The 27,986-nt window shown below is 43.7% G+C and overlaps 7 protein-coding genes and 1 non-coding gene across 8 annotated transcripts; 6 read left to right on the forward strand and 2 right to left on the reverse strand.

Moving 5' to 3' along the window:
* Positions 1-615: 615 nt before the first annotated feature.
* On the reverse strand, positions 616-5,100 carry BYT42DRAFT_502696 (velvet factor-domain-containing protein; the record flags this gene model as incomplete). The annotated part of the gene is made up of 10 exons (XM_051564849.1): positions 616-657; positions 817-898; positions 968-1,210; positions 1,334-1,477; positions 1,600-1,704; positions 3,199-3,350; positions 3,412-3,550; positions 3,634-4,183; positions 4,283-4,489; positions 4,599-5,100. 10 exons carry the CDS (start codon positions 5,098-5,100, stop codon positions 616-618), a joined length of 2,166 nt encoding a protein of 721 aa, XP_051419939.1.
* Positions 5,101-6,150: 1,050 nt separating this feature from the next.
* BYT42DRAFT_616912 (uncharacterized protein) lies at positions 6,151-6,529 on the forward strand (the record flags this gene model as incomplete). Its single annotated transcript, XM_051572123.1, has 3 exons — positions 6,151-6,266; positions 6,339-6,407; positions 6,484-6,529. 3 exons carry the CDS (start codon positions 6,151-6,153, stop codon positions 6,527-6,529), a joined length of 231 nt encoding a protein of 76 aa, XP_051419940.1.
* A 1,020-nt stretch (positions 6,530-7,549) lies between these two features.
* Positions 7,550-10,037, reverse strand: BYT42DRAFT_85368 (uncharacterized protein). The gene is made up of 4 exons (XM_051572868.1): positions 9,570-10,037; positions 9,246-9,495; positions 8,095-9,187; positions 7,550-8,043 (listed from the first exon to the last, which is right to left on the reverse strand). Exons 1-4 carry the CDS (start codon positions 9,837-9,839, stop codon positions 7,893-7,895), a joined length of 1,764 nt encoding a protein of 587 aa, XP_051419941.1. The 5' UTR covers positions 9,840-10,037; the 3' UTR covers positions 7,550-7,892.
* Positions 10,038-11,089: 1,052 nt separating this feature from the next.
* BYT42DRAFT_582056 (vesicle transport protein) lies at positions 11,090-12,078 on the forward strand. Its single transcript, XM_051569648.1, has 4 exons — positions 11,090-11,123; positions 11,216-11,307; positions 11,372-11,550; positions 11,623-12,078. The coding sequence occupies exons 1-4, from the start codon at positions 11,102-11,104 to the stop codon at positions 11,708-11,710; spliced, it is 381 nt and encodes a 126-aa protein (XP_051419942.1). The 5' UTR covers positions 11,090-11,101; the 3' UTR covers positions 11,711-12,078.
* A 23-nt stretch (positions 12,079-12,101) lies between these two features.
* Positions 12,102-19,015, forward strand: BYT42DRAFT_582060 (uncharacterized protein). The gene is made up of 2 exons (XM_051569649.1): positions 12,102-12,927; positions 13,044-19,015. The coding sequence occupies exons 1-2, from the start codon at positions 12,433-12,435 to the stop codon at positions 18,888-18,890; spliced, it is 6,342 nt and encodes a 2,113-aa protein (XP_051419943.1). The 5' UTR covers positions 12,102-12,432; the 3' UTR covers positions 18,891-19,015.
* A 2,697-nt stretch (positions 19,016-21,712) lies between these two features.
* Positions 21,713-24,524, forward strand: BYT42DRAFT_582065 (uncharacterized protein). Its single transcript, XM_051569650.1, has 4 exons — positions 21,713-22,146; positions 22,322-22,393; positions 22,616-22,849; positions 22,908-24,524. The coding sequence occupies exons 1-4, from the start codon at positions 21,971-21,973 to the stop codon at positions 24,202-24,204; spliced, it is 1,779 nt and encodes a 592-aa protein (XP_051419944.1). The 5' UTR covers positions 21,713-21,970; the 3' UTR covers positions 24,205-24,524.
* Positions 24,525-24,764: 240 nt separating this feature from the next.
* Positions 24,765-27,340, forward strand: BYT42DRAFT_582068 (uncharacterized protein). Its single transcript, XM_051569651.1, has 10 exons — positions 24,765-24,990; positions 25,045-25,122; positions 25,178-25,290; positions 25,350-25,515; positions 25,582-25,874; positions 25,944-26,244; positions 26,301-26,555; positions 26,615-26,720; positions 26,783-26,934; positions 26,989-27,340. The coding sequence occupies exons 1-10, from the start codon at positions 24,865-24,867 to the stop codon at positions 27,256-27,258; spliced, it is 1,860 nt and encodes a 619-aa protein (XP_051419945.1). The 5' UTR covers positions 24,765-24,864; the 3' UTR covers positions 27,259-27,340.
* Positions 27,341-27,726: 386 nt separating this feature from the next.
* On the forward strand, positions 27,727-27,809 carry BYT42DRAFT_t118. The gene has a single exon. It is a non-coding gene; the product is annotated as a tRNA-Leu (tRNA).
* Positions 27,810-27,986: the final 177 nt, after the last annotated feature.

Consider the following 27,986-nt stretch of genomic DNA (forward strand, 5'->3'; position numbering starts at 1 on the left):
GTGGTACATGAATGCAGACATGCATTTACCCCTCGAAAACTGGACATTTTTTTATCCAAAAGGATGATCTCTGAAATACAGAATCTAGCCGTTGGAAAGGTAGAGGGCAATTGTGAGCGTTCTGATCAGCCATGATCTGCTTTTCATGCAGACCATTTGATCAGCAGTATAAAGTCGCGAGTAAATATTATTTGTCACTGAAAATGCTTCAAGGTTAGAAAGTAAGAATCATCGGCACAAACGGAAAGATCGACGTCAAAGTGAGGAAAAAACGAAATGACGTGAAATGATATTGATGAATCTCCAACAAAGGGGAAACCCATGAAAACGCGTATTGGAGATGAATAGGAGAGGGCATAAACTTTTTAGCATGATACAACTCTTTTTTTTTGTCCCTCAATCTAGGATAAAAAAGAAAAAAAACAAATAAAAAAAGTCTCAGAGAAGCTGCTTTGAAGAACATCATCCTTATCACACAACAGAGAGATGACTCGCGTCACGTCTTCATTTAATCCGATTTCTTGGAGCGGACTAAAACCGAATCGTCGTGGTTAATATTGATACACAATCGATGAAATTTGTTTCATTATTTACCATCGTTACGGATCGGTATCTTCAAGCCCTGCTTTGCAAATGCCTTTGAAAGTTCAGTTGATTCTAATGGATCAGAAACCCCAAAAGCGGTGAATTGGTTAGTGATAAATCAATATAGTGACCACTTGTATTGCCATTTACCTGTCATACCCGGGAACTATGGGTAAAAAAAGATACATTGTTAATGAACAACAATGTATAAGGTGAAGATGACGGTTTTACCTTTTTAGCGGAGTAGACAGTGAAAGGATCTGAGAAGATTTGAGCAATTATCTTGGACTTGGCATCCGTCTGGAAATCCGAACTGGAAAAGGAGGCCGACATGGGTTAATACACAATATGAGAAATCACAATTCAAGATACCATGTCTTACCTCACAAGCTTCATAAGGCTAAATCGTAAAGTGTATTGGCCTTCCGTTCGGATACTCAAATCAGGGAAAGCAAAATAGAGACCTTGTTCGCCTTCCGGATCTTTGAGCAAGCTAGGAGAGCTCACCAAAGAGCCCATAAGCACTCGGGTACATTTAGGTGGATTCGAAATGATATTACGTTCTTCTTCCCGATCGGCTGACCAGAGCGTGACGTGAAGTACGAAGAACGGTGATTGAAGTGATCTATCCAATAAAAGTTGGTTAAACCATGTGGGATTCGGACACTAAGGAAAACGAGACGCCAAAGAAAAAGAAAAAACAAAAAAAAGAGTGACAGTAGCGCTATGCCAACGACGTTGCACTTACTGCATGTCTACTGGAGTTTGTTGATCGTCTTGTTGTACATTGAGCTTCACAATCGGCGGTGGATCAATAGGCCGTCGGTCCTTTTCGCCGAAACCGCACATTCGGGCGTGCAATGGTTGTTGACAGACGACTAATTCATATGTTCTATATCAAGGTAACCGACATCAGATGGAGTGACAAGATAACGAGTTTTTGGCATGACAGCGCTTTTGACTGAAACTTTGCGTTTCTTTCCTTGTTCTCACAAGATTATCCTGCATTCGTACCTTTTTTCTCGTTCGTCATAACCGATAGGTCCACAAGTGGCGTTATTATTCGCTGGTGGGTCAGTACAATCACTTGTAGCTGCTGGTTCAGGTGGGGGCATAAATCTCGGTGGAGGGCTTGACCACTGCGATGGGAGTATTTGTCTAGAGTCGGTGGAATGCAACCCCGCTACGGTCGGGATGGAGGGAGTAGGCACCGCAGGAGGGGCATGACCGTATGAATCGTTGGATGGATGAAGTTCGTGTGAATCATAAGGCCGCGCTGAATGTTTGTTGGGCTCATGCGAAGTGTGTGACATTTCGAGCTAACCGAAGAAACGTTCTGAAAGAAATTAAAAAAAAAATAAATAAAAAAGGATTCTTTCCCTTTGCCCCAAAACTGTCTTGGAATTCAGAAAAAGGCAACACCGTACTTTTTGAAAGTAAAGTCGCCTAACCTAAAAATCCGATTTCGTTCCTGAAAATGATTCGGCAAGAAAACAGATTTGCAATGTCCCATATCGTTCTTTGCGTTTTTATACTTATTTCAACTTGCTTTCGGGATTGCCCAAGCTATCTCAGAAATTATTGATTTTCTGTCTAAATCGACTTTGCCAGCGGGAATATCTGTGTGAACTGAGCCATTTCACTTGTTTTATTTAACGAAGCATGCATTGCCATTGGTGGTGAGGAAGTCCATTTCAGAAATTTCATATTCCGTTCCCGAAGGCACTATCTTGCTGGCCAGGTACGGGAGGGAAAAAAATGAGTGGTTGGCTCTTTGGATGAAAAATGGTTATCTGATTCTCATTATTTGACTGTTAGCACTCGTTGAGCATACAAAAAGGACTTTGGAGTAGTGGCATCTGCATCAAGACGGTAATACAGTCCACTTTATTTAGTGTGATGATCCATTGCACTGGCTACCTCATGTGCTACCATCTTTTTTTTATTGAGGCAGCCGTTTTTTTATTTAATATTTATCTGAACCGACCAACCGGGACCGAAGATAGGCCGATCGGACTCAAAAAGTCAATGTTTAAACTACGGGTAAAAATTTATCGATCGAAAATTCCACATTTCTGGGTAAAAGGGGAATCTGTCCCCACCCTTTCTTACAATGCGAATCCTTGTAGTTTCACTTACTTATTGGTTATCGTGTTGCCATGGCACTGGAAGTTGATGCTTCCTTTAGAATGCCCGAGCTAATCTAAGATGATCTCTGGCGTTCAAAAAATACATCAGAAACACAGCAATCCACGAACAGGGTCCTTACCTTACCCAATGCGTGGCTGGTTGTCAGGGCATGTTAGCAAATCCCAAAAGATCTCAGCGATGCCAGTGTCCGATCGATAATTCGCCAGATAAATTTTCTTACAAAAAAAAAATGCGATGGTTGTACAAACGCCAAGTTGGTTGTCAACTTTTTTTTACTAAAACACGAATGGTATAGACTTTATAATCCGCCTCTTACGCGGTTTTAATCCTACAATACAATGTTTGATGCGCTCATATACAGATCTAAAGGTATGCTTGCACTAAGCATCACAATTCACATTAAAACGTACTACTACTTATGATATATGTGGCGTCTATCTCTATTCTGGCTTGCCGATCAACCCTTTACCCCAGTTTCGAATGATGCTTGAGCATTGACTCAGAATGTGTTCCGATCGTGGTGTTTTCCACAAACCTAACGCATCCAACTGTCTTGCATGATGAACACATTGTTCCCATTTGAATTTCGCATAAAGACGGTTCTCAATGACCACCTAGGAAGAAATAATAAATATTAGTATGTTTCTCACCATCAATGGAAAGATAATTACGTACATCGAAATCAGAAATAGCGGCCGCTTGATGATCCGGCATTTGTACCGCGAAATCATCTGGAAGCACCCATAGTTCACTGCCTGCCAAGTAATTGCTAAACAGACAAGCCGATCGACTGTCCAAAAAGCGTTCAGCGCACCTAACGAGGATATAAGGATTAAAAAAAAAAACAAAAAAAAAAAAGGAGCCTCGAGAATGGCTGTTTTGGAGTATAATGCATACCAAGGTTGGACTGTTTTGCTTTCAATGACAATTGGTTCGTAATGTAGCTCGTATTCGGTCACACGATAGGGGGAGACTGCATTTCGCCAAGTTGGCCAATCGGTGGGCCCGCTATTGTCCTTGAAATGCTTGTCAACCATCATCATGGTTTGATTATCGACCAGATCCACTAATTGTTCTTTGTGATTCGGAACACTGTATTTTTCTTTATCGTATTCCGGGAACCCGAATGTAGGGATAATCAACAGATCGCCATGACGGAGTAGAGAGTCGAATTTGTCCTTATTTGCTGCCAATGTTTTGCGTAGTTCTGACGCCGGGACAATATGGGAGGGTATGTCCATGACGAAATCCGTCCGAGCAAATAATCGAGCGAGATTACGTTCTGCGTTACGAGGAAATTGGATGGACAGCTGTCCGGCGGTGAACGCTAAATGGATATCGACGTGATTGAACAATGGGGGTTCTTGCTGGTAAAGATGTTGAATGGATTGGAGCTCCGATGCTGTATTTTCGTCACTGGGCACATGCAGCGTGGCCGAGATTGGTCCTGCACCATGATACAACTCAATGATGAGATCCAAAGTCCAAATAGCGCCTTTGACTCTATATCACACGCCAAAAACAAACTACACAAAGCATCCTTTACCTTTCCAATGCTGGGCCAATCTTACTAGTTCAGGCCAAGTATTAAGAGTGACAGCTGTGACTATTGATACGTCATCGGGCATCGGTGGTTGGGCAGATTTGAGCCAAAACGGTTGCACATTCTCCGCCGCTGCGTATTCCGTCTTTGAAAACAGTTTCGACATCTTTAAACCGTGCGCCATAGTATTAAGCATCGAATATTGTTTATCTAATGAGAAGAACTGGTTTAAAGTCCCGCTTTTAAACGAAAGCTTTCCGAATCTTTCTTTTGTTTTGTTTTGACTTGTTTTGTTTTCTTTGCTGATGGAAAAATTTACCTTGATCATATGTTCTTTGAGCGACCCAGTGATCGCCAAACCGAGGATCCAGCCTAGGGCCTGACGTGAGCCAGTGCCATATATGATTGATGGACAAAAAGACCGAGAAAACGATGTAAAATAGGAGGATGAAGCGAGTCCACTTTGAACGGAAGAACTGGGACCACAGCGATTTATTCACTGGACCACCAAACGCTTTGGTTCGCTGAGTGTGAGGTAGCACGGGGCTGGCGGAAGGATCGAGCCAGGTGTCTAGGTGAGTGGAGACGCCTTGGAGGTAGCGGCGCCAAAGGGGAAGGGAAGCGTACTTTTTCGAGGGAAAGCTTGTATTGATGGGGGAAGGCGAAGGCGAGGCAGTGAAGTGCGACTTCTTCTCTGGAATGGAGTACAAGTGAGTTTGAACATTGATGGATGATTTGCGCTGGTGGGATCGTGTGTGTGGTGCTTTGGTGATTGATGTTGAGCGAGAGTGTTTCTGTCCAGCCGTGGTATTCTCACTCATCTTTTTCACAGAGACAAGCTGGGAAAAAAAAGACAGGAAAAAAAATAAAAAAAGGACCAGTCTGTGGATCAAAAGATGGATTGCCCCCTTTAATTTTTTTTCTTTCGTTTTTGGCCCACTCACACACCGCTGATTTTCTGTCTGGAACTTTTGAACGCCTGTCGCTTTTAACCATTGCCAGCAAAAATAAGCCGGAGAATCAATTGAACTCGCCTTCAACCAGTAGGACACAAGGCGGAGGATGACACGCGATCTATTTTCGTCCTTTAACTTTCATGGGATCGCCCATTTTTTTTTAATTCTACAGCATTCTTTATTCTCTCACTGCACTATTACAGAAGAAGTCAAAAAAGCGCCCATTTTATGTATTTTTTTTTCATGTGGCCGTGCATAAAAACAGTAACACCATTGAACTATTTTACTGTTTTACCTTTACTGTTTGGTTGCTGTGACAGTGAACCCCTTGGTCTCTATGTTCGTTATTGGACAAAGATATATACTTTTGATAATTGACTAATTCGATTTCGTTTGCGGTTACTATGTATGTTTTCAAGTTAATGTCCCCCATATTCCTTACCAGATACCAGAGTATCGCACCCAGATTTATAGCGTACTGATTTTCAACCATTACGGCTTTGAAAATTGCTGTATTGTGTCGTTCTGGGACAGGTTGACAGCAGCACTATCCTGGGGTGAAACGCAAATTCATGGAAGGTCCTTGTGTTTTGTCCATTTTGATTAGTTTGTCATCTACATTTGGATGGATATCGACCGAGATCAGGTGATAGCGACAAGAGAAAATATGTATGGGCCGGGAAACCCGTGTATTTCGGAATTACGGCAATCTGTGAACAATCGATGGTGCACCCAGCCCTGAATTCAAGGCACCAAAAGTTTAACCATTAAATTTCCGCTCGTCTGAGCCACTCTTGGCGGATTGATTAAGCGTTTTTGATTTTCTGGCAAATAAGCTTTTATCATCCAGCGGTTTGTCCTCCTTTCGTCTCTCTTCCTCTTTTTTTACCTCCTTCCCTTTACGCATTCATCGTCATGTCTTATCCTCCTCCACAAAACGGCTCGTATTATCCACAACAACAAGGTGGTTATTATCCTAATCCCCAGCAGGGCTATTACCCACCTCAACAGGGAGGCTACTATCAGCCCACGTAAGTATCTAAAACTTTATCTATTACTTCATCGAAATCAGATCAATAACCAAGACTACGCGATCATTATAGCCCACCACCTCAGACTGTCATTGTTCAGCAACCCCCACCACAAAAGAACGACGATTGCTGTACAGCCTGGTATGCATTCTCAATTTCTCATCGATCATTTCATATAGGAAGAAATATGTAATTGATGAATCATTTTCCATTGTAGTTTGGCGGGTATGCTGTGTTGCTGTGTTTTGGAAGAATGTTGTTAATCTCTCGGCGTTGTCCTTACTACCTCATGAACGAACTACTGTCGCATCTTATACTACCACTATCATAAAAGAGAAAAAAAAACCTCTATTTCAAATCATGGTATTTCTTTTGTATCCATGGCTCCTAGCGAGTTAATAAATAATCTGAGAATAAGAAAGAAAACCCTCAGGTCTCATCTTTACCTTTCATCGTGATTATAACATGACCGTCATCCTCCATGCCATGCACGAGCAATCCTTACAGTGCCCGCTGGGATTTTTCCCACTGCGGTGGTATACAACGTGTTGTCATCTCTGACTGGGTTGTACGAACTTTTGCGGTCATTCCTCGCTCCTATTTCACCTTGACACCCTATTCGTCCGGATCTCATTTTCGTTATTGCTCTTTTCCGACTATTTTTCCGCTTTTTGTCGGTTGCTCAGCTCAGCTGGCTTTTTCTTATCCGGGCAATTGGAGGCACCATTCAGAAATAGCCAAAAGTTGCATCTCCACGACGTACATTCTCTTTGTCCAAGATAACAATAGCCAATTGACCCTTCCTTTCGCCGGAGCATGATAAGGGGTCTCGCAGATCACTCTTCATTCAGGGCAATAAATAATCTGGATGTAATTCATAAACAGCGGTCGCAAGTCGTTATTATCCAATTCCTTTCACGTACCAATTGAGAATACCATGACCGGCAACGCATCATTTACGGTCGCTCAATCTGCCTGATTTTGAATTAAGCTCAGGTTCCCAGAACAGGTGTGGATGGAAATCAGGTCTTTGATTCGTTGGTTTTCTTGCATTACCAAAATCCGTCTCCTGGATTCCATGGCAAATTTAAACCTTTTTTTTTAGCAAGCAGGGGAGCCACTGTAGGAGACAGTTTTCGCAACTTCGCAAACCCTGTATGATCGTTCACAGGTCATGTTACTATACAGGCTGCTATTTCTAAAACGAGCTCTACAAGTGCGGTCGAAGGAAATGCTCAACTATTTCATATCGCAAGTCAGCGTGTTTTACAACTTTACCATGTCGTGCGAGGTGTTATGTTACTGAAACAAAGAACCAACCATCAAAACCGCAACTTTTAATTGACACAACTAATTAATGCGACCAATCAAAACGTCATATGAGTGAATGCTCCAGGAAAGTCTTGTTGATTGACCATTCGAAGCCCCGGCCTTATTTTGAAAGATTTGAGCACTTTTGATCACAAAAATGTTGCCAAAAATGGAAATATCGAACCTGTTGTGTCCAAGTTGTTTGGAGAGTGTGATATCCATAATTGGAGCTGCTGTACCCTTTGTATGCGAATGAATTTATAATGTCGAGAAACAAATAATATGTTCTAAATTTACAATGCATGAGCAAGCTTTCTACAGTCCTCTGATAAATACAACGTATAGTTCGCCGACAATAACACTGGCAGTACCAACTGCCAAAATCGGAAGAATCATGATATTCCACTTTAGGAATCGAACATAGCCAAGTACATGAATGCCTTTTGTTTTCAAGATGTGATCAAACCTACAGACTCCATTAGCCGATGCTACAGTGCGCAATAAAGGTTTTGCTTACATAATTCCTGCCAGGCTCCCAATAATCGTCAGGCAAGCCCCAATATTGCTTCCAACAATAAGACCAAGGATCATGCCTTGCATGACTGCATCAGACTGAACGCGCGAGGTAAAATTGGGATGTTGAATCATTCGAGTAAAAAGAATCGTCATGGGTATATTGTTGAGAAATTGGCACACAAGAATCGAAACCGCCACGGAACCATAAACCGCCGTGATATAATTCTTGGTGAACACCGATAATGCAATGGCAAATGTGCCGATCCACCCTGTGTCGGATAGTGCCTCAACCAGGACAAACATGCTCAGGCTAAAAGGTAGAACCGCCCATGGCATGCGTCCGATAACAGCTACCACGGTCGGCAGCTTAGATTTGCACCAATTGAATTTGGCCAACAGCCGCGAGGGCCATCTTTTGCCTTCGGTCTTTGGAACATCGCTGTGCTGTTGCTGCCATGACTTTGGCGGTGCTGACTCTCTGTGACTCTGCGTGGCACCGGATTCCAGGGTCAATACTGACTGGCCGTTTACCGAAACGTGATCGGCCACCACGGACGAGTTTCGGCTCTGCTTCTCGGTATGGAGACGATAGTTTATACCAGACGTACCAATGTCAGGTAAGATATCCATGGCGATCGCCGAACCGCTTGTTAATGCTTCATCAGGATGGACGACATCGAGCTGCGGTTCGCTCTTACGACGTGGGCTCCACGGGTAATGTTTCTGAAGCTGTAAGTCGTAAGCAATATCGCGTGCAAGCATGATAACGGCAAACGGTAAGGTAACCATCCAAACCGAAACGCTTCTCACAAAGGAGGTTCCAATAAGTGTGCCGAGACAGCATACTAAGCATAGTATACCAAATACGGCTCCGGTGGGATCGATGAGCGCTCTACGAGGATCGGCATCGGGAGGATAAATAACGCGGGGTAAGTACTTTGGATTATTGAACAGGACACGCAAAACGATGAAAGCCAAAAGTAAGCACACGACGGTGGGTAACAGCATCCAAGCCGAGTACTGAACAAAGTTCATGTTGTATGCCTGCGACACTACGACATTGGTGGGGTTACCAATGTATAGAGCCATCGACGCTGTGGTTTGTGAGATCAGTTAAGTCAAAAATTGCATGATCTGTCACCGGCAACTTACCAATATTGGCCGTGGTGAATTCGCTCAGCAGAAAAGCTGTAGGATCGATACCCGCTACACGCGTAAAGTACGACAAAAATGCTGTGCCAGTGAGGATAACTACGTCGTTGCTGGTCAGTGCGCTCATGACACTGGTAAGGAGAAAGAACAGAAAGAACGCCAACAATCCCCGTTGCCCGGCTCGACGAGAAGCCCACAGTGCGCAGAATTGAAGGAAGCCCGTAACATCAATAGAGATACAAATGTAAGCCTATTCATTGAATTCTTAATACAACGGGTTTCTTTGGGTGGTTTCAACATTACGTTCGGATTGTTTGATCATACCAACGAATAAAACAAGATCATGATCGCATAAGGCTCCACTCCTTGACTGCCCAGACATCCTTTACCGACAATATCAAAGTCGATCGCACGGCAAATCAACAATATGAGAACAGCGAGAGGCGGGGCCGTGGCCAAGTTAAACCGTAACTTTATACGACGACCCAAACGCAGAGTCACAGGGTGAATGACGGGAATCAAGGCAACGAGAAAAAGACATAATGTAACATAGGAGTAAGCATTGAGTTGTCGTCCGGGATCATCGACAGCCATCGGTAGCCACCGTCAAATGGGCTGTCTTTGGTTATGCGTCGAAATATAAGAAGGAAGAAGAAAAAACGGTGCCACCGATTTTTTACGTCATTGACCCCAATATGAGACATTGTTTAAAAATGCTCTATGGCCGTTGGCACTGAGGCGAAAAAAAAAATTGCTTTTCGGTCATGAAATGTCCTTATTTGCAGGTTATTCTTCGAAGGATCGATCCTGATACAATATATTCTGCCCTGCAAATATTGACATGCAATAAACACGTGCCAAGAGGGGATTCATTCATGGAGACTTGCTTGTGGACTCAGCATTTGGTTGATGCTCCGTGCGAGTGAGCAGTAATAACAGCGAATCTAACACCAACGCCTGATCAACGAACTCCATTTTCTCTTATCAAAAATGAAGGTAGATAATAATAAATCTGTATTTCTGGGTGTTTATAATCAACCATAATTGTATTGAGACGAATACGGTTATCAACGACGGAAATCATTAGTGCTTAATCGCATGGAAATATTGGCAGGCAAAGTTGTGTGGGTCGCTTTCTTGTAATTTTCTTGTTTCTTCGGTTTCCTCCGCATTCTTGCTAGCAATAATGCTACCTAATGTTCATTAGCTTTTTCACCTATGTCTCCAACCTTTTTTTTTTCTCGTGAAGTGCAAGCTTTTGGATCTGTTCCGGCTGCTCTCATTGACTGTGTTCTCACGAACTGTGCAGGTTCAAGGCAAATCTCCCCGCCCCCCGCCCCCCCAAAAAAAAAAATATGTTAGCTAAGGCGCCCTTCATTGTAGATCAAACAATGAAACCTGTGGTGGCCTAATAAGGAACTCTAACAAGTAAAGAGGCTACCTTACAGCCTTTCCGAATTTTAATTGGGGAAGGGAGGACGATACAACTCCTTGCTCTTTTCTCCAAAGCAAGCGAGCCATTGTTTATACGGCACTTCACTGAAAGATCATGTCGGAATAAGCTCCTCGACCTTATGAGAAAATGATAAACCCGCTTGTTCCATGTGAATCGAAGATATGAAAGAGGAAAAGTCTGTGTGCAACATGTCGCAGACCTATTCCCTCACTGTACCATCTTTCGGAACGGCTTTCCGTGAGCACCCTTTTTCGCCTTGCGCCTGATGCGTCCAGGTTGAGCTAAAGTAATAGATGCGTTGCAGACTGACCTGCATGATGGACGCTGCAGTGACTGCGGTTAATCGTATGGGTGCTGTGGCCAGGGTTACGTGCATTGAATCGGCTGTTATTTTCTTTCCATGTGGTTAAGTGATACTCAAAGTAAATGGTTGAACTGGCTAATAAGCACAAGAAACACTGTATCACTCATTGATTATCACCTGCGTATGTGCGCGTATGTACTTGTATTACAGAAATTGGCGTGGGTTTACTAGGTTTTGGCATCTTCTTCACAGTGATGGGTGTCATGATGCTATTCGATCGTGGATTGTTGGCGATTGGTAATGTAAGTTTGTCAATGCCCACGCGCACCTCACTTCCTTAACGTGACTGATCGGGTGAAAGCGAAGTTATTGAGCGTAGGCGGTCTGGGAACAATCCTGGGACCACAAAGAGTGTCGCATATGCTTGCACGGAGGGACAAACTGCGCGGAACTCTTTGTTTCACGTGCGGCATTCTTTTGATTCTAATAAAGTATCCTTTCTTCGGATTGATACTCGAATTCATTGGGGGCATACAATTATTTGGGTACAGTTCACGTCATGCAAAGCCAAGTTTTCTTCAAAATGCTCAACAGCGGATCGTTTTTATGTAATACAGGGATTGGTTGCCCACCGCCTTCCGTTTTCTGTGTCGATTGCCAGTGATCGGTTATGTTGTCCAGCAATTGCTTCCCCGTCGACAATAACCCCAAGTTTCCTTCAATGTTGGCCATGTTATCCTATTCTGACGGTTATTTACAAGCTACTGCTGATTATCTCCATTTGGGCGTGCATATCTGATGGTAAACAAGCGAGGAGCATCGATGGTTGGTTTCACATCACATGGCGTACCCAAAACACATACAGCAATAGCATCCTATTTCTTTTCTGGAAACAAATCCGAAATCACCGCCGCAGAAGGATAAGATTGCTTTACACACAAGGGTTCCAAACTTTCACAAAGTAGAATACAATCTATTAAATGATTTGATCATGAATAAATGATTCGGTTCGGTTCGGAAGTGGCGGTACAACAGAATAAGTGTTGGTTACAAAAATGCACTGAGAAAAAGCAAATGGCTGAATGACGCTTTCAACGCCAGTTTTAGCACACAAAACGTGTTCGTCTTATTACCTTTGTGTTGCACGATCCACTTCGGAGCGTATTAGTTTTTGCCTACCTTATTTTTGGACTTGCCATTTTTTTTTTGAAGCTTGCTTCTGTAACTTTTTGGCGCCCCTTATTCTTGTTGCTCCTCATATCCTGCTAAAAATACAAGGACGCCCACATACCCCTCTTCCAGCGAGTGACCTTTTTCTCACTTTATTCTCCATATATACATAACTTTTTTTTACACATATACTCTGACTCATCCGCATTCCGCACAATCCCAGATAAACATCCTCATATACACATAAACGACAAAGGATGACCGCCAATTTGGACATTCTTTCCACCGATCCATCGTCCAAAGTCCAGTCTATCCCATTTCCGGAAACCGCTCTCGATAGCTCTTTTACCCATCCTTCCTCAACGCCATTCCCAACTTTGACAGTCGCACCAGAGTATCGGCATCTACGGACAGAAACCTTCCTTCGCTGGGTCAATGCACGCTTGAACGTCGACCCGCCCATCACTTCTCTTTGCCAACTCGTGCAAAGTGACGCCTTGTTATCCTTTGTATCAATACTATCGAATGTCGATATACCCGTCTCCAATGAAAAACCACCTGTGCTTCGATTGCTCGATATGCTGTGCGCTTGGTTAGACGTTTCGAGCCTTCCGCTGCATATTCAAGACGACGCTTTACTCCATGGAGACCCAGAACAGCTGATGACCCTATTATGTTTCATAGCAACTCAATATCAATCATATACCCTCTATTCTTTAGCAAAAGAACCATCTGCATATATCAATTCCCATGTAAGATATTATACCGTTACTGAGCAGAAAGAGCGAGAATTCTTTGAAAAAACTGGATGGAAAAAATGAGCGACTTTTTCTTTTTTGGGGGTTAATAATGAATTATTCTTTGTCAGATTCATTCGCATCATACGCTTCCCGCTACATCAGAAACGAGCGAACAGATCATCCTTGGTTGGACTCGAACTATTCTAAAAGACTATGTTGATGCATCCATTTTACCGCCTGTAACAGACTGTGCCGATTCCTGGCAAGATGGCTTGTATTTCCTGGCATTAGTACACTATCATGACCCATCGCTCGTCGTCAATTTCTATGACTTTCTCTATTCGCACGATAAGCATCATCGACCACAATGGAATCGGACGCTCACGACTGCATTCGATCTCGCTCAAACTGCTTTTCAGATCCCCATCTTACTCGACCCTCATCTGTTGACCGAGCGTCCGTCCGTCGACAAAGAATGCATTCTCATCTATCTTGCCGAATTCATTCGTGCCGTCAGTTCCTTACAGTTATCGGATCATGTGAAAAAACGACGCCTTAAAGATATCGAGCGACTAAAGCAAAGTCAATTCTCTCCCCGACTCGAAAACTCTTCCTCCACACCTTCATTGTGCAGTGCTGGCTCCGATACTGCGGATGAACCATTCACAACCTCGACCACGCGGACCTCGACCTATACCGTCCAACAACTACGTATCACCAAAACCACCACCATGAAATTTGCAGACGGGACGGATGTCCCGGTCGAACTGGAAGAATTCGAGACGCGGGCCGCTGCCGCCATGGACAAAATTACCGCATTTCAAAATCGACTTGACATTATCGTACCCACACGTTCGTCCAGTTATCACCCCATGCCGTCTTCCACCACCCCTGAAGGTCATGCATCGCCATTCAGTGATCTGGAAATGACCAGCCCCACACGATCCGCCACCGAATCAGATGAACACCATACACGCGCTTTACATCCACTGCACGCCGCTAGCGAAGATCTGTCGACGTATGACACCAATCTCAAAGCTTGTCAAGCCGCGTTTCAAGCTTTTATGGATTTTGATTTAGCAGCGTTTCATCATTATGCCAGTAATGAACTTGACACGCCTTGGTGTGACGACGAACGGGTCCTTGCGCGGAAAGACCAGATCCAACGATCTATGGATGCTTTACGTACGAAATTCGACGAAAGCGAACATCATCTGGAACTGTTCCGACGCGGATTCTCTTTTGCGCAGTATTGCACCATGATTCGCAACGAACTCGATGTCATCCAAACCAATATGGTGAAATCGATTACTACCGACACCGACATTCAAGACCTGGAACACCGTATTGAGAGGACTTCCGGCATGATTGAAACCATTAAAACGACCTTCTCCGATCTGTTACTCAGTTATGCCGATGGAGACAGTCAAGCATTGATAAAGTCCGGTGCATTGCCCAAGGACGATGCTTATCAAACTCGTTTTGATGCCATCGTTCAGAAAAACGAACTCGTCCGTACCTGGGTGGAAGAGGTACGTATCTGGTTCGCGGAAGCCGAACGAATTCGACAATGGATTGGTATTCGCATCGAACAACTCGGAGAAACGGTTCTTCCGGACCCCTTGAGTGGTGGCGAACTTCAAATTCTCGGCAACGACATTGACGTGTGGAATGCAAAGCACGCGGTTCTGGAAAAAGAAATCGAAGCTTTTGACAAGGAAGATATGGCCCGGCTGCGTGCTCATGTGAAAGCATTAACCGGTGGTGGAAGACCCGACAAAGATCTTAGCCCGGCCGACACTACGACCATCGAAATTACGTTGACCACACTCACCACGTTGGATAAACTCATGCATTCGCTTCGAGACAAGACCTATGTTTTGCAAGTGTTAACGCGACGCACAGCTTGGGAAAAAGAATACCAAAAAGCAATGGCGTGGTTAACGGATACCGATAAAGAGCTCGACGAGTTTCTCAACGGCGATGCGCGTTGGCAAACAGTGGAAGAAGAAGCTTCAGCCGCGGAGATTCCCAAAAGAGAACGGCTCATGGCCAAGGAGAAGCAAAAAGAACGCATCATTCAACAACTGCTTGCGCTCGAACGAAAAATGACCGAATTTGATCAGGGACAATTCACAACGACCGTGAATCTGTTCCAAGACTTGGACGATACCGCCAACATTGATTTACCCGATCATCTTGAGGGCCGACAGTCGCACTGTGAGCAATTGTTTGAGGACCTTTTGAAACGGCGCACATTTGCTCGTCAAGTAGTCGAACAACGCTTGAATGTGATGGATTTTCTGTACCAGGTGGATCTCGTTAAAACGGATGCAATGCAGTTACAATCCGATCTCCAAGAAGCGCAGCATCACGTTCGGCCGGAAGATAATGATCACGAGATGACCAATCGGGTGCAAACCATGCATGAAAAGATTGTACAACTGTTGACCGCTGTGGCCAGCCGCATACCTTACCCAAGTCCGCAAATGGAAATCGATAAAGAAAGTAACGACGCGGCCAATCAAGATATTCACACCTTCATTGACGGACAGCGAACCGATCTCATCTTACTCAGTGAAAGGTTGGAACAACAATTGGAAGAACTACGCAAGGCCCTGCAACTTCATCGACGCGCGAAGCAACTCAAAGACGATGCCATGCGACTCGCCGAATGGGCAGATGAACGCGTGACTCATGTGCGAAAAGCCAGGGTCGATGCGGGAACCGATGCCAGCACGTTTAACATTGACGAACTCCAGCGTCTCGAACAAGATCGGACAAACCTATTAGACAAGTTGGGCGGTGGAAAAGAAGATGAAGCCGTTGACCTAATTACCAATATCCACCTTCTGCTCGAAAGCAGCCGCGCTTTGGAAAATGGTGATTCGATCGACTGCGACAGTTTGAAGGAAGCCTCCGATTACCTTTCCAACGTCTTTGATCGCTTACATCAAGTACTCGACGATCATGGTCATGATCTGCAAGCGCTTCGCAAAAAAATGGAAGATGACAACACCTATTTTGAAAATGCGAAAACATTGCGTGCCTCCGTCAACGAAATACGAACATCCATACCTGGATTGAAACAAAGCTGCGGGTTCATGACCGGACAATCGGAAGAACAAGATCGCCATCGTTACGAAATGCTGATCAATGCGCTGCAAAGGTTGGATACTACGTTTGAAAGTCAGCAGCAACAATTCAATGAGCTTTACGAACATTTCCATGCCATGGAACCCGACAAGATTGAAAACATTGAAGAAACTCGGGAAATGCAGCAGCAACTCCACAAGGACTGGTCGCAACTGAAAGAGGAAATGGACGATTTTCACCGATTTAGCGACACGGTCAAACAGTGGTACGATCGTCAACGACGTCTCAGCCGGGTGGAGAATGACCTACTTGCAGGCTTGAACGATGAAATTGCTGCCCTAGCACAAAAAGGCTGGAACGAGGAGCAATTGCAGTCTGTGGAAGAAAAGCTACAGAACGTATTCAATATGCTCGTGGAAACCGATGCCGAACTTCGGCAGGCCGACACGAAAGAAGATCCCTTACATACCGCGAACTATTCTTGTGCTCGTGATCGTCATGCAGGATTGATGGCGAAAGCTCAAACGGTCGAAGCCAATTTGCAAGCTCTGAAGAAAGACGCCAACAAAGCTCTCGCATTCAGCATGTACTTGGGTCGGGCCGAAGCCTTGTTGGCTCAAGTGCAAGAGCAAAAAGAAGCCTCCGCCCAACGTTTAGCACATCACGGTAGCACCAATTTCGCCGTAGCCGATCCCGCTCAATTAGAGACAATCCAAAAAAATATACAGGCGGATATCACTCAAGGTGAAGCCATCAAGGAGTCGCTTCGTCATGAAAACAAGTTACTCTGGGAAGAAGCAGGCAAACTTCAGATGCAAGGTTACGAAAGCCGATCCGTGCAAGAGCCAGCCGAACGGGTGGATGAGAATCTGGCGCAGTTAGCTAACGCTTTTATGGCGGAAAAGCGTCAAGCCGCTTTTCTACGCAAACTGCAGATTCATGCCAAGGCCGCCAATGACCTTTCCAGTTGGATCAGTCAATGCAGGAACGCAGTCTTGCAACTCCCCACGGACGTGTGTATTGCAGAAGAGGCAGACATCCGAGCGGAATTGGAAGGGCTGGAACATAAGATGGCGGAGATCATGCCTACGATTCAGGCATTTCAAGCCATGGAAGCACGCATTACAAGCAAGGAAGGGCAGTTGATTGATCTGAGCAGTGTTGGCATGGAAGCGAAGGAAATTCAACTGGCGCTCAAGGCGAAGGAAGATACCGTACTTCAACAATGGAATGATTTACGCAAGCAATTGGACCAAGCGAAACTGTCGTTGGACCAATCAAGATGTGGGGTAGAAATTGCCAGAAAGGTGAAGGGAATCCTCACGCTTGTAGGTGATCTCAAACGCCGGGCCAACAATGTGGAGATTTGCAGTGCCATGGCCGATGAGGAAGCCAAGATTGACGTCAAAATCATTACGAGCTGTCCACTGGCAATGATGCCAACCGAACGAGAATCGGCTGCCGCCAAATCCGCGCTGGACATTTTGGATCATGATATTGAGCAACATTTGCAAGTGGCAATCGATGATTTGGACATTATGCTGAAACGGAACAGCGACACGGCCAAAATCTTTGAGGGACAACGAGCAGAAATCACGGAAGCCGTCCGTGGATTGACTGACATTATGAAAGCCAAGCGACAGGCAATCGGTAAAGCGGAACGGATGGAAGGATTCCTAACGGTGGTGGAGGAACTGGAAGTTTTACTCTCGGCCTTATCCGAAGTGGTGGATCGTGCTTCTCCTGAACACGCAAGAATGTCGGCAGACCTGTACAGCCGGGCGGACCTTCAAGCCATGTTGATCGATTTGGATACACGATACCGTTACTACGAGCCTAAAATCAATGAATTGATGGATGAAGCACAAGGAGTCGCACAAAATCTACTGGATGATCGACGTGTGAAAGAATGCTTGAAAGAACTAGCAGAAAAGTGGACTCAATTGCAAGCAGAAGCGGCGGCGAAAAAGGCGGACTTATTGGCTCGCATCGGACCTCTGCAGAATCCGTATCATCCGCTGCAAGCCCATTTGGTGGGACTACAAGAGCGAGGACAAAAAGCGAGTGAAGACGCCGCAAAACGTGGAAAGACGGGCTTGCAGGGTCAGGCGCCTCGTCCACAACCTGTGCAATCCACGCCACGGCTGATTGGGCGTACAAACAACGCAAGAGCAACAACCCCAGCAACACCAACGCAGCGTGTACGAACAATAACAGGTGTTTCACCGATTGCGCGACGTGTGGCAGCTCGATCCGTGGCAGCACAACGTCAGCGGGCCATGACCAAGACACCAGAAGCGTATGTTGCCGATCCGAAGAATGATCTCGATGTTGCTTTGGGAAGCATCGTAAATGACTCACCCTACAAAGTGCGAGTCAAGATGGTGCCGGGAGAAGTAGGAAAATATTGGTTTGGTGACACCAATCCGAAACTTGCTTATTGTCGGATCTTAAGAAGTCGGATGGTCATGGTTCGTGTCGGCGGCGGATGGGTTGAATTGTCCCAGTTCTTGCACGACCATGCATTACTGGAAGGAGGAAAGTTTGTACCACGGAATACGGATGGTGGAAACGGTCAGGGCCATATCCGCGAAGGTTTCTTACACACGAATCGCGCCACTTCACCAGGTGGTGTGGTGACCATCCGTGGTGGTGGTGGTGGCAGAACAAATGGAACGGCCTCACCTATCATGCGTGAGTCACGATCGACACCATACCACCGTGGCCTGTCTCCCATCTCCTTTGCGGGCGGTCATCACGGTATCAAGAACGGAAATAAATTCCTCGTTACAGATGGCGAAGGAAATCAAGTAGAAGTAAAAATGACCAAGGCCAAAACCAAAGACTCCAAATTCATCACTCCATGGCGAACCAACTGATCAAACCCCATTGTTTTATACGCGAAATTATCTATTGATTCCCTATTCTTGTCTTTGTTTCATGTGTACATAAAGTTTTTCAAAAAAAAAAAAAAAGTCTTTGCTGTGTAATGCGCCGAATTTAGCAGACGATCAGCCTTCTCTTTAATTTTGTTCTTCGTTTAACGGATGCTTTGTATGATGTGACTTTTCAGATTTCAACACGCTACGCGCTACTGGGAAATTCGATTGACTGATCGAAATGAACCGCTTTTACTGCACCACTATCGACGCACGATATATCGATATTTCAACTTCCAGCTTAACACTACTTATTGTCAACCAAAATAAGAGCGATAATGCAAGAAGTACATATGAAGCCATTTATGTATTGATTGATTGGCAATCATCCACCAAAGCTTTTGGGTAATTGGCTGGAAAAGAAGGCATTCGCAGCGGGGTTTATATGCGCGTAATACATCTTTCTTTTGGTGTTGTCAAGAAACGACGCATTTGAACTGCACGGATACATCCCAAGAAGAATGCTGCATTTATTAACTTCCTTACTCCTATTGAGTAGAAATACTCTTCAGAAGTGTTATGACAAGGTTTGTCAAGGTGAACATCAATTAAGGTTCTTGAGTCCTTGAGTTCCATTATTTACGCTTACTCTTAGATGTAACATAGCCATGGTTACAGATCATGGAGACCAGACTTGGTTGCGATGCTCAATTCTCATTAGATTTTGTTTGGCCACCAAGAGAATAACGAAGACTATTAAAATTGAAAAAAAAAATTAATTTAGGAAGAAGGATCAGAAAAGCAGCAAGATTTGAAGAATTACTTGATATTCCGGATCAGTTTTCCCTGCTTCACCATGGATGCCTTTAAGTCAATTATGTAAGCCTCAAAAATTGACGTAGTATGATTATCCGTCCTTTGGTTTCTCTTCATAATCCACAAGTTAATTGTTTTCGTTTTGTTTTGCTTTGTTTTCTAATATTACCTTGTTGTTGCTGCTTTCAAATAGAAAAGAAAAGCGAGCAGAAGGATCGTCTATTGTCCATGTGGAAATTTATATCTCGCTGTCCCTGACAATGCTTTTGTATTCAATATGTTCTTCGATATGATGAATTCTGTGTAATGGTTTTATTCATATTTTGAGCGGTCAAAGTATTTTCATCGTTTTCTTTTTTTTTGGATTTTCAGATCATGGCGGAGATGGGTCAGTAGATGAGTTACTTGCATATGCAACGGGCGGAATCCGTTCGTGTTACTCAAAAGAGTCGAACTAGACGGACTTTTAATCGCTGTATAGCTGAAATTGAAAACTCCACCGCGATATACAGTCAAAGGCCGTAAAACATGTTACTATTCTCAGATCCGAAAATATACATTAGGCAATACTAAGATTTTATTTGCTGATTCTAGCTTTTTTTGCAACCCTGTCGACGTTGCCACTTTCTTGTAACAGCCTCTTGTATTTTACGTTCAAAAATAAGCTCATCGTTGCTGCTGTCAGTATAGTATAATTATCTTCTACCCCAGTCACTGCAGTAAAAGCAGTCCATCGTATTCGCGGAAGACATGACAGAACATCCAAGCTTATGTCAAGACGGAGAGTTCAACATGTTGTGTCCGCCGACTGACTGACGGTATTCACCTGCACATGCATGGATCGATTGATTTGCTTTCTTCCAGATAAGGGATTCCCCAATCGAATAAAATTAGGTAAACAAGTGGACAAGGAAGCACGAGAAAAAGTGATGTAACTGCCCTTTTGTTCCTTAATTTCTTTCATTTTATCTTGAATTCTGGAAACAGTAAACATGGACGATCCTTCCAGCATCCTTTTTTTGAGGTTAGTATTCGACAATTTTCTTCATCTAGTAATAAAGAAGGATTGGGGAATCTGATAATTCTGACCTATAAATACGGTTTCCTGCATATTGTATTTACTTTTTGCCTCTGTGCTAAATTTTGGGAATTCCAAACGGAGAAAAAACCACATTTTACATGACACAACCGCAACTTGGTTAATACAGAAATACGCACAGACACCATGTTGTGTGCCGACGTGCATATGTTTGGACTGGAGAAGAAAAAGGATATTAAAGCAAAGGATTTTACGGGCCAACAGCTAAGCTGACCAGATTTGGCGGATATTTCCTTCCATGGGTCGGCGCACTTTTCCGGGGCTTGCAATAGAGTTATGAATGGAACACAAGAAATTGACGGATTCTGAAATTGTTTCCATCGCCAACTCCGGTGACTATGGGAACTTTTAAAGTTTTTTCTTTTTTTTTTTTTTCTTGTTATAAACGTTGGAGTTTTCGCACTAATGCACAAAAGAGGAGCACAATTTATTACAAATAGATGATTTTGTCAACCGGTTTTAGCCTTTTTTCATCTTGGTAGTTTTTTGATGATGAAGCATATGGAAAAAGCACGGATGGGTTCTAACGACAACAACCATGCAAGCGGTTGAGGACGGAACGAGTGAAATCAGAAACGTGCAAGGTGGTACAATCCTTGTTTTAGTGTTCATGCACACGTTTTACCAGCCCAAGCGCACGTCCATCGTTTCTCTCAGAAAAAAAAACCAACTTCTTTCATTGAATGGATGCACTGCAGGTACGACTCTTGTTTCACTTGATGTCGATCAATTTTGCTCGGATGAATCACTTTGTCGAACGGTTGGATGAATGTGGATAAATAAGTAGCGATGGAAAAAAAAACTCGCTATATGTGGCAATTATATCACCTGGCTAATGATCCCATTTCCCGTTCGAGAGTCAAAGTATGGTCTCTTTTTTTTTTTTTCGAGAAAAAAAAAAGAGCCAACCAAACTGTTGACCTGCTTCTGTCCCTCAACCTTATCCTTTTTCACTTTCCGACCCATTAAGACTTGGGCCCATAAAAGCTACTCAAAATTGCAGCCACCCTACTACAATCCCTCTCTCCCCCTTTTTTCTTTACTTCTTAATTGTGAAATCGGGAATCTGTTTATTTGATTAGGCTTATCTTTTGTTGTCTTTTGTCTATTATCTCGAAACGTTTATAATTTTCTGTGTCTCTTGTTCATATACCTCTCTTCAGCCATGAATTCAATTCACGATGCGAAAGATTGGCATATTTCTCAAGCTCCTTTGCAAAGCCCATCCGTTGCTGAAACTCCTACCACGCCTCAACCACACATGCAACATTACTCGCCCATGCCAGCCATGGATCACGCTTACGGTCACCCCTTCTCTCAGGGACCCATGCATCCGCCAGTGTAAGTCAAGTCTGTCAATTCCCGTATTCCCTTTTTTTTGTATGTTGTAACCATGGTGTACCCATCTGTGTGCCATCATATGAAAAATACAGGGAAATACCCAACGAGAAAAAAGAAAAAATCCTGTGTGTAGTACAAAATTGGCAACTCACCATTCCGTATCCTTCTAATTTAGACATCAGCAACCGCCATCTACGGCTAGTTTTCTACCTCCGAGTAAACCGGATTCGGATCCAAGATTGCCTGGGTGAGTATTTTGTTCTGATTGATCTCATTACCATTTTCTTTTATACTTCTCATTTGCCTCTCCCAAGCTCAATATACTCTCATTGCTTTTCCTTTCCCTATTTTTATCATTGACATTATTTCTACTCTTTTCAAAAATCCTTTTGCTCTGCAAAGTGAAAAAAAAAAGAGATCAACCCTTTTCCAGCCAATCTGTGCTAATGCTTCCCACCATTGATTCTAGTATGATGACGCTTTCTCAACCGGGTACTCCGCGTCCTACGCTTTCTCCCACAGATGGAAACCGAAAAGGGCATCTTGCCTATTCTACTTCCTCTTTCCATGCTGCACCTTATCCGCACCCATCGTTGACCAGAAAAAGAGGCAGAAACGATCCCTTGTTCTCTTCTGAGCTTGGGCCCTTTTTCAGCTCTACTAAACCTACCGATAATCTCTTTGCTTTGGATAGATCTAGTCTGTAAGTTGCTGTCTGACGTGCTTTTTTTTCTGTAACGTGTTAATAATGGTTGCTATAGTTTGAATGTTCGTATTCACGCTAAAATGGATCGCGGCTTCTTTCTAGCTGATAACGACTGGACATGTTATCGTCGCAATTATTTCCAAGTCAGTACAGCTTTTTCCATTCACGGATTAAACAATTACTACGGTGATCATGAGAGTCAATGTTTGGTGCAAGTCGATGGTATGTTCCACCCTGTTCGTCAATTCTTGATCAGCATTTCCGCGCGTGTTTCCAACAGCGACAAGCGAATTGAGCTGGTTCAGCATACGCCCAAACGTGACAAGGGACCCCAATGCACGCCGACTCCTCGACCAATTACTCCCGGAGGCAACCTCAGCATGAGCTCCGTCGGCACGAATCAAAACATTGTGACCTTTGAACGCATTCAGTTCAAGACGGCAACAGCTAACAATGGCAAGCGTCGTGCCGCTCAGCAATACTATGTGTGCTTGGTGGATTTGTATGCTGATTATGGCGATAATAAACAAGTCAAGGTGGCATCCTGCCAATCGGCACCTCTGGTGGTTCGCGGTCGTAGTCCCGGTCACTACTCGGATAACCAAGATCGCTATGATCCTTCCATGACCATGGCAAATGCAGCGCCGGCTTCTCAACCTGCGGATGATCGATTCGCAGCTCAGTTTCCTCGACCGCCCATGACTCCACCGAATATGATGCCTGGTGGTGAGTACGGCTCGCCCTATCCCTATCAATACAATTACCCTCATTTTGCTCCAGTGCATACACCACTTCAACCAATGATGATGACTAATGCCCCACCTACGCCCACAGCGGCTGCTCCGCCTCCGCCTCCCCAACACCTTCCTGCTACATCCACTCCATATTCGCATCCTTCTCACCCTTATATGGTTCCAAGCATGTCCGATCCTTCGTCCTCTGAATCATCCTCGCCGGATTTGTATACCAATGAATACAACACAACTATACACACGCCTGACGACTCGAAGCTTGGCCATCCTCAATTGCCTCACCCACAGCATCCGTCTTCAACAGCCTTAAACTTACATATGCCAATGGATGACTGGACCCGTCAGCAACAGCAGCAGCAACATCATCATCATCATCAGGCACAGCCGCCGTCCCACCATCAGTCGCAACCAGCAGCACGTTATTCCCAACATCCTGCTCAATCGCCGGCTTACGAGCATCCCGGTTACTTTACGCCCACTTCGACATCCGTTTCCGGTGCTCCACCCACTACTGCATATTCAACTACTTCTCCAGTAACTCCTTACGGTCCACGCAAGTACAACGCGGTGCCAAACATTGTGAATCAACCTTCATCCTAAGACAAGCAGGCCTATCTATACATTAATTATATTTATTGGTTTTCTTCTGTTTTCTTTTGCTTATTTTTTATATGTATTTTGTTTCATCCTACACCAAGTATTCTTTCCTTTTTGCCAGTCAAAAAATTCCAGAAAAAGGCAAGTCAGAAACTGGCCTTTTGTAAGCTTCTTTACAGCACACTATGTTTTTTTAAACCATTCTAAAACTATAAAATGTCGAACTCCATTCCTTACTTTTTTTTTCCTTTGATTCACCTACCAGCTGTGTACAAAAACAGAAGGCAAACTATAAACATGATGACACCTTGTCTTACATAAATGACAAGACATTGATCTTGTTTTTTGATCCAGTGCTACAGCGTATGCATTGCACAAAGAGTTGTTTGTAACAATACAAAATATCGTCCAACCATGTCCATAACGAGTGTTGCCGAATGAGTGCTTATAGAAACTTGAGCTGCTTTATTTTTTCTTGTGTATCGGAACCGAGAAAATTCTAGCAGCGTGCCCATTATAAGCACAATGCATTTTTTTTTTTTTTGTAACGGATCGGCTCCTTTGTGACCGTCACTATTTTCAACAGCATTCGGACATCCACGGTCACCGCAAAAACCCCGTTTTACAGCACCGGCTCTGCTCATCCATGAAAAGCAACACTTTATGCAAAAGGCACGATTTCGTCGAATATTCGGAGAAGGAGATTATCCCGTTTACACTGAGGAACAATTGGCTTTGATCGTTGACGAATTGCCATTTATTCTCGAGTTTTTTGAACAGTTACTAAAGGTGAATCGGTCGGTTCTGCATGCCGTGGTTTTCCCGTATTAAAAAGTTACATAGAAACTGCAGTCATGCCAATCCGTTGATGAATGTGCTGCAAAGTACTCGTATATTGGTCCCATGCTCACGCGAGCCACTGTAATGCTTGACGATTTTGGACCCCTGGAATTCGCGCTCTAACTCCACATGGTAGATGCACCCGTTTATCAGCTATTCCAGTGACATGGTTCGTTTACTCGTCGCGTGTTTGATGGAATATACCAAATTCAATACGACCACAAATACAGCGTCAAAAACACAGCAGAAGTAGGACCGATTTCGCGTATTGACACGAGAAAAACGCTTGTACTGATCCGTCATGCTAGAGCCTGCCTATGGTGTCTGCAGCGACTAAGATGTCTGTTCAGCAGGTCAGGCGTTGCAAGAGATCAACAATTGATACACCCATCAACGATTGCGGATTCTACCCTACAGCAAGTCCACAACGTACAAATGATGCTAAACACCCTGACAGAGGATGAAAATTGCGCAGTAAGTACTGACTAGATCAACTTGGAACTGCAATGCTTTGGTCCTCATACCGCTGTCATCATCTAGCCGAACGTTATTCGTCAATTACTAGATACTTGTTTATTTCTGGACGATGAACAAGCTGCAGGTGTATTAATCGACCAGCTAGTCATTTACGCGCTCGAACTCATGGATCGCACTTTGGATGACCCAGTCACGCCACGAAAGGAACCAAGTTGTCAACATCTTTCATCATCAGCAATCGTATCATCACCCCCTATATCAAAGCAGTTTATCGACCAGTTAGTGATGTCGGCAGCGAATCGTAGGAATCTGTTATGGCAACGATATCAATCTTGGCCTGTCGAGCTGAAAAGGAGGCAAGCACAATTTGGGTTTACTCAATCTTTTGGTTTGCTTTTGATGTTCTGATGGTTGAAACCCTGTAGGTTGTGGAGGCGATTTGACGATCTTTTAGCTATGGAACTAATGGATATCATTGAGCATGCCATTATCGAAACAGACTATATATCCCTCGACCATCTCTATGTACATATTTCCAACAATTCCTTCGTACAACAACTTGAACATCAACCACACTTATCCGAAAAAGTATTTTCTATCGCGACGAATTGGACAGTGGAAATCGAGGATTGGAGAACTATACGATTTTGTCAATGTCTCTACAAGGTTCTCCAACAGTATGATGCGAAATTTGACGAATCAAAATCCACTTCAACACCGATCAGAGTTAGTACAATCTTGCACTGTATAAGATATGCAATACACTAAATGCTCAGTTCAAGCATATACCCAATGATCTAGCTCCACTGCTTGATCTTTTAGATCTTATATCGATGAAGGACCATTCTTTCGGCCAAATCTGCGCGAATATTCACAAATGGTCGAAGTGCTACATTTATACCGCCCGATTTGATGAAATCACCCCGCGACTTAACACTGTGTGGGCAACCATCATGCTTTTTCCAACGTTTATTCAGTCCTGTACTCTTTACTTGATAAACTGGTGTATGAACTCGACGGCTTCGTGGGAGCAAGATGTACGTAGAAAAATAGAAAGATCGGATTACGAACCAAGTCACTCAATGAATCTCTGTAGGAACACAACACACTGCGACTGCTCGCCTGGTTGATGTATCCCTCGGATGATTTCAGTTTGCAGCGAGCAATGAATGATATTAAAAGTTGGCTATTTTCCCTAAAAAGTAAGCGATCTATTTTGCTTGGATTACAGGTGGATTTTATTATAACACATAATCTTTTACAGATAATCAGCATCCTAGTTTGGCAGATACCATCGATATGTTTATGATGGTTCATCACGATCTGTTTGCGGGCAATCTTGTTATATCCATATCCTTTTTGCTGTCAATACTTGGACTCGCTTCTGAATGGCCGGTGAATAGCTGCTTTGTATCGGTAGGCATTAGCTCTGCGTTGATTAGATTTGAATCACGTACTAAAGGAACATAGATTGATCGATTTGTTGAGCTTCGTCATGCGATCAAAGAGGAGTTTCCCAATATGACGACACTTACATTTAATTCGCCTGCCAGTCAAACCACCGAAGGAATACCCAAACAGCAGCAGTCGTACCATCCGGCAAGCCTATATTTACTTTTAGACATCCTAGACCGGTATGTGTCTGAAAAGGGCTTGCTCCTTCCATTTGGTTCTGTAGCGGACAGATTTCTACTCTTCTTTGATCATGTAAATAATATAGTCCAACAACAATCCTCCTAACTTACATAGCATGTATTTTTTAATATTATAAAATGGAGATCCTACTCACCTTTTTAAACAAGATTAATAGTTTTGAATAGAGGAAGCAAAAATTACTTGGTGCTTTTTAGCCTTGTTATCGTTAGAAAGAACCTTATATCTACCAAATTTTTAGTTTCTGAGACGAAGACTACTACGTTCTGACCAATTAACAAAATACACAAATCTGCAGGTATGCTGATATACCAAAGCTCCAAAGCTTAAATGGCAAGCTCATTAGCACTGTTAAATATATTCTTCTGTCAAACCAACAACCCGAAAAGTGAAACTTTCAAGTGGCGGGAACTGCTTTTTGAACAAAAAAAAAAAAAAACCACCAATGCCGCGGCCGAACTCACCGCACAAACCCCGAACAAAACTACACATTCCGGCTCGGACGACTTAATTTTTTCTTTATGTGTTACATATTTCAAATTACCAAAAACAGTTGGAGAGATGGCCGAGTTGGTCTAAGGCGTCACGTTAAGGCCGTGATCTCTTCGGAGGCGTGGGTTCGAATCCCACTCTCTTCAACCTTTTTGCCTTGCGCTTTAATTTTTTATTTTTCTATTTTTTTTTACTGGATCTGATAAACTGCACGATCACCAAAGTAAATAGACGAGAATTGACAATAAAACGAATGATGATGTTTATTCAATGTTTTGAGGTTTCTTTTTATATTCTATTATGATGATGCTATCTATTCATGA

This window comes from Radiomyces spectabilis (assembly GCF_025331425.1).
Source record: "Radiomyces spectabilis strain NRRL 2753 chromosome Unknown BYT42scaffold_12, whole genome shotgun sequence".
Taxonomy (NCBI): Eukaryota; Fungi; Mucoromycota; class Mucoromycetes; order Mucorales; family Radiomycetaceae; genus Radiomyces; species Radiomyces spectabilis.

Excerpts from the sequence above, each read along its gene's own strand:
- BYT42DRAFT_582056 (XM_051569648.1), top strand. The coding sequence starts at position 11,102 with ATGTGGTTAAGTGATACTCAAA. Across the intron at positions 11,124-11,215 it reads GTGGTTAAGTGATACTCAAA|AAATTGGCGTGGGTTTACTA; the intron begins GTAAATGGTTGA and ends CTTGTATTACAG. Across the intron at positions 11,308-11,371 it reads GATTGTTGGCGATTGGTAAT|TTATTGAGCGTAGGCGGTCT; the intron begins GTAAGTTTGTCA and ends GTGAAAGCGAAG.
- BYT42DRAFT_582065 (XM_051569650.1), top strand. The coding sequence starts at position 21,971 with ATGAATTCAATTCACGATGCGAAAGATTGGCATATTTCTCAAGCTCCT. Across the intron at positions 22,147-22,321 it reads GGACCCATGCATCCGCCAGT|ACATCAGCAACCGCCATCTA; the intron begins GTAAGTCAAGTC and ends CTTCTAATTTAG. Across the intron at positions 22,850-22,907 it reads GCTTTGGATAGATCTAGTCT|TTTGAATGTTCGTATTCACG; the intron begins GTAAGTTGCTGT and ends TGGTTGCTATAG.
- BYT42DRAFT_85368 (XM_051572868.1), bottom strand. The coding sequence starts at position 9,839 with ATGGCTGTCGATGATCCCGGACGACAACTCAATGCTTACTCCTATGTT. Across the intron at positions 9,188-9,245 it reads ATTCACCACGGCCAATATTG|CGTCGATGGCTCTATACATT; the intron begins GTAAGTTGCCGG and ends CACAAACCACAG. Across the intron at positions 8,044-8,094 it reads GGGAGCCTGGCAGGAATTAT|GTTTGATCACATCTTGAAAA; the intron begins GTAAGCAAAACC and ends TGGAGTCTGTAG.
- BYT42DRAFT_582060 (XM_051569649.1), top strand. The coding sequence starts at position 12,433 with ATGACCGCCAATTTGGACATTCTTTCCACCGATCCATCGTCCAAAGTC. Across the intron at positions 12,928-13,043 it reads CTGCATATATCAATTCCCAT|ATTCATTCGCATCATACGCT; the intron begins GTAAGATATTAT and ends ATTCTTTGTCAG.
- BYT42DRAFT_582068 (XM_051569651.1), top strand. The coding sequence starts at position 24,865 with ATGCAAAAGGCACGATTTCGTCGAATATTCGGAGAAGGAGATTATCCC. Across the intron at positions 25,516-25,581 it reads CAGAGGATGAAAATTGCGCA|CCGAACGTTATTCGTCAATT; the intron begins GTAAGTACTGAC and ends GTCATCATCTAG. Across the intron at positions 26,721-26,782 it reads TTGGCTATTTTCCCTAAAAA|ATAATCAGCATCCTAGTTTG; the intron begins GTAAGCGATCTA and ends AATCTTTTACAG.